General features: G+C 46.0%; 1 protein-coding gene and 1 long non-coding RNA gene across 2 annotated transcripts in view; both read right to left on the minus strand.

Annotated features, from left to right (window-relative positions):
- The window catches only part of IDH3A (isocitrate dehydrogenase (NAD(+)) 3 catalytic subunit alpha), a 13,070-nt gene extending 10,003 nt beyond the window's left edge, over positions 1–3,067 (minus strand). The window contains exons 1-3 of the mRNA XM_017519345.1: positions 2,832–3,067; positions 821–1,008; positions 223–356 (exon numbers count right to left, since the gene is read on the minus strand). Of these exons, the coding sequence (XP_017374834.1) occupies positions 223–356; positions 821–1,008; positions 2,832–2,886 (377 nt within the window). The 5' untranslated portion in view covers positions 2,887–3,067. The remainder of the gene's footprint in view (positions 1–222; positions 357–820; positions 1,009–2,831) is intronic.
- A 253-nt stretch (positions 3,068–3,320) lies between these two features.
- LOC108296759 overlaps positions 3,321–4,563 on the minus strand; it is a 13,940-nt gene continuing 12,697 nt past the window's right edge. Inside the window, exon 3 of the long non-coding RNA XR_001821966.2 lies at positions 3,321–3,333. This is a non-coding gene — a long non-coding RNA (uncharacterized LOC108296759). The remainder of the gene's footprint in view (positions 3,334–4,563) is intronic.

Genomic DNA, 4,563 nt, shown 5'->3' on the forward strand with positions numbered 1-4,563 from the left:
TTTTTAGTAGAGACGGGGTTTCACCATGTTGGCCAGGATGGTCTCAATCTCTTGACCTCGTGATCCACCCGCCTTGGCCTCCCAAAGTGCTGGGATTACAGGCTTGAGCCACCGCGCCCGGCCTCCTTTTCAAAGATATTAGGAATCAAGGAGCAAGCTGAAGAGAAGAAAGGAAAGCCCTGTCACTGCCCTCCCCACAGCAAAGCCCCGCAAGGAGCTCACATGATGTTGGCTTTGTGCACCGCCGTGACGTTGCTCCGGTGGTTGTTCCGGGCGTACTCAAAAGCAAACTCAGCAATGCGTTTACTTGCTGCCTCGGTGATGAGCTTGATACTCTGCACGACTCCATCAACAATCTGCAAGAGAGGAAGTCCTGCCTTGCTGGAAAGAGTGTGACAGCAACGTGGTGGGAGACAGCGCGTGTGGGGCATAGACAGCAACGTTTGTGGCATGCCTGCACAGTGTCAGCTAGCATGACTAATCATACGCTGTCAGTGGGGCTCATGTTAATCCCAGCCCTATGAGGTATTATGAGCCCCACTGCACAGATGAAGAAAACTGAGATGCAGAGACAGTCACCTGAGGAAGAGCAGACCTGTGAAGCGGGGGATTCAAAATTCAGAGGGCATACTCCCAAGCTTGTGACCTGAACCACCATGCCTTATTCCTCCCGGCATCTGTTTGAGTACTGTCCACCAGACAGCCAGCACCAAGACAAACAACCACAACTCCTCAGAGAAAAAGCAGATCTGTCTCTGGGGTCCCAGATGCACAGAAAGCAGTCCAAACAGGAATAAAAAGGAATCTGGAGTGAACATACCACATGCTCAATTCCACTGTATTCTCCTTCTGTGTTCTCTCGAATGGTCACAATATTTACATCGGTGTAAGGGGTTTTATAGCCTTCGATAGAGACACAGGGTCGGACATTTGCATAAAGGTCAAACGTTTTGCGCAGCAGTAAATTCATAGATGGGTGACCAGCTGCTATTGGGGTCTTCAAAGGGCCTGTCATACAGAAGAAAACCCAGATGACAATAGAAGATACTCTGGTCTCACGTGTGACCTACTAACCCACCTGGGCTACCTTGTGAAATGTGTTCTGTCTCTAATTCACCCTCTACCTGAGATTCAAATGAAGAAGGAAGATTTCCTCATGGGAGCTCTCTGGAACATTAACTGCACTTCTTTTTTTTTTTTTTTTGAGACGGAGTTTCGCTCTTGTTACCCAGGCTGAAGTGCAATGGCGCGATCTCGGCTCACCGCAACCTCCGCCTCCTGGGTTCAGGCAATTCTGCCTCAACCTCCTCAGTAGCTGGGATTACAGGCACGCGCCACCATGCCCAGCTAATGTTTTTGTATTTTTAGTAGAGACGGGGTTTCACCATGTTGACCAGGATGGTCTCGATCTCTTGACCTCGTGATCCACCCACCTCGGCCTCCCAAAGTGCTGGGATTACAGGCTTGAGCCACCACGCCCGGCTTAACTGCACTTCTTAAGCACTTCCTGAGGACCAGGCACTGCCCATGTGCTTGACATGATCTAATCCTTACCATCACCCTGTACAACAGCAACTTTGTTACTGTCATTTTAAAATGAAGAAAGGCCAGGCGCGGCGGCTCACACCTGTAATCCTACCGCTCTGGGAGGCCGAGGTGGGTGGATCACCTGAGGTCAGGAGTTCAAGACCAGCCTGGCCATCATGGTGAAACCCCATCTTCATAAAAAATAAATAAATAAATAAATGAAGAAAAAAGAAACTAAGAATAAAAAATTTGCCCAAGCCTTCTAGCCAGTAAGTAGCAGAGATGAGATTCAACAATTGATTCTATCTGTGGTTTTAAAACCTATGCTTGCTGGGCATGGTGGCTCAGGTCCTGTAATCCCAGCACTTTGGGAAGCCAAGGCAGGTGATCACTTGAGGTCAGGAATTTGAGACCGGCCTGGCCAACGTGGCAAAACCTCATCTCTACTAAAAATACAAAAATTAGCTGGGCATTGTGGCGCGTGCCTAAAATCCCAGCTACGTGGGAGGCTGAGGCAGGAAAATCGCTTGAACCCAGGTGACGGAGGTTGCAGTGAGCCAAGACCACAGCACTGCACTCCAGCCTGGGCTATACAGCGAGATTCACAAAAAATATAAAAATAAAGCCTATGCTGAATTTAAATCTGTCACATGCTAGCATTTTTGAATCATGGCCTTAAACATGTATTAATTCAAGTAATGATAAAAATGTAGGCCAGGCACAGTGGCTCAGGCCTGTAATCCCGACACTTTGGGAGGCAGACGCAGAAGAGCTGCTTGAGCTTAGGAATTCCAGATCAGCCTGAGAAACATAATAAGATCTCATCTCTACAAAAACCTTTCAAAAAAATTAGCTGGGCATGGTGGCACACCCAAGTAGCACTCCCAGCTACTTGGGAGGCTGAGGTAGGAGGACTGCTTGAGCTCGGGAGGTTAAGACTGAAGTGAGCTGTGATCATACCACTGCACTCCAGCAGCCTGGGCGACAGAGCAAGACTCTGTCACAAAAAAATAATTAACATAAATAAATATAAAAATGTAAAAATTAAGCAAAAGATACATATAGTTGAAGATTATAAATAGAGATACTGTCATTTGGTATCATCCAGTAATATTTTAATGTTTTTACTGGGGAGAAAAATGTCCCAAATATATAAAGCATCTTACTAGGATAGTTACTACATAAAAGAATGGCTTTACTTTCACAGATAGGCCTTATTTAGCTTAAAAGCATAAATTTTCAAAGTATGTATAAACACCTGTAGCAGAAATCCGTAAAAATCCCCATCTCCACTTCAGTGCTACCTTTCAAGCCCATCTTGTTCTTATCCATGGACTCTTTAGCCTCTGGAGGGATCATCCACTTTCCTCCAGGTCCTTGAATGGCAGTGACGTTCCGCTCCTCCCACTGAATAGGTGCCTAGATGACATGTCACAGAGCACAGTGAGCTGGAGAGACTTAAAGGAGACTGACATTCATACAATTCAGCAATGCTGATTGAACTTTTTCAACTTTGTTTCTGAGATGGAGTCCCACTGTGTTGCCCAGGCTGTAGTGCAGTGGCACGATCTTGACTCACTGCAACCTCTACCCACAGGTTCAAGCGATTCTCTTGCCTCAGCCTCCCGAGTAGCTGGGATTACAGGAGTGCGCCACCACACCCAGCTAATTTTTTTTTTTTTTTTTTTTTAGTAGAGACAGGGTCTCACCATGTTAGCCCGGTATTCAACTACTGACCTCAAGTGATCCACCTACCTCGGCCTCCCAAAGTGCTGGGATTACAGGCGTGAGATACTGCGCCCGGCCCTTTTTCAACTTTGGATGTAACTGCTAAAAACAGTAATGGTCCAGAAAGTTCCTGGCATGCAAGAAGAGATGTCATTCTCTAGCAGGCCCAGAGGGATTCTCCACATTACCCGTGCCCAGTCACCACTCCCAGCCAACATTTATTTTTTTTCACAAGGGCTCTTAACACTGGCTAGAATTAGAATATCATAAGGAACAGAGGAATATCGTTCATAGAAACATCATATAGTACTGATGCATGGATGAAACTTGAAAAGTATCATGCTAAGTGAAAGAAGCTAATCATAAAAGACCATATATTATAAGATTCTATTTATATGAAATGCCCCAAATAGGTAAACCTATAGATACAGGAAGTAGATGAGTGGTTACTTGCCTAGGGCTGGGGAGGAAAAAGGGAAGGGGGTAGGGAGGGAGACAAAATGGGGAGTGACTGTGTAGGGTTTGGGGTTTCTTTTTGGGTGAGGAAAATGGTCCAAAACTAGATTGTGGTGATGGCTGCATAACTCTGTGAATGTACTAAAAACCACTGGATTGGCCAGGCACAGTGGCTCACGCCTATAATGCCAGCACTTTTGGAGGCCGAGGCAGGGGCATCACCTGAGGTCGGGAGTTCAAGACCAGCCTGGCCAACATGGTGAAGCCCTGCCTCTACTAAAAATACAAAAATTAGCTGGGGCGTGGTGGCACATGCCTGTAATCCCAGCTACTCAGGAGGCTAAGACAGGAGAATAGCTTGAACTGGGAGACGGAGGTTGTAGTGAGCCAAGATCACACCACTGCACTCCAGCCTGTGCAACAAGAGCAAAACATCTCAAAAATAAAATAAATAAAGAATGAATTATATCTCAATAAAGCTGTTTATATATATATATAATATTGTTTTATATATACAATTTTTATTACGATATATAATATTGTTTATAAACACACACACACACACACACACAGGCTCAGTGGCTCACACCTGTAATCCCACCACTTTAGGAGGCCAAGGTGGGCAGATCACCTGAGGTCAGGAGTTCAAGACCAGCCTGACCAATATGATGAAACCCTGTCCCTACTAAAAATACAAAAACTAGCTAGGCATGGTGACGTGCGCCTGTAATCCCAGCTACTCAGAAGGCTGAGACAGGAGAATCACTTGAACTCTGGAGGTGGAGGTTGCAGTAAGCCAAGATCACGCCACTGCACTCTAGCCTGGACAACAAGAGCGAAACTCCGTCTAAA

The sequence above is a fragment of the Cebus imitator genome, unplaced genomic scaffold (assembly GCF_001604975.1).
Source record: "Cebus imitator isolate Cc_AM_T3 unplaced genomic scaffold, Cebus_imitator-1.0 Scaffold737, whole genome shotgun sequence".
In the NCBI taxonomy this organism is placed as follows: Eukaryota; Metazoa; Chordata; class Mammalia; order Primates; family Cebidae; genus Cebus; species Cebus imitator.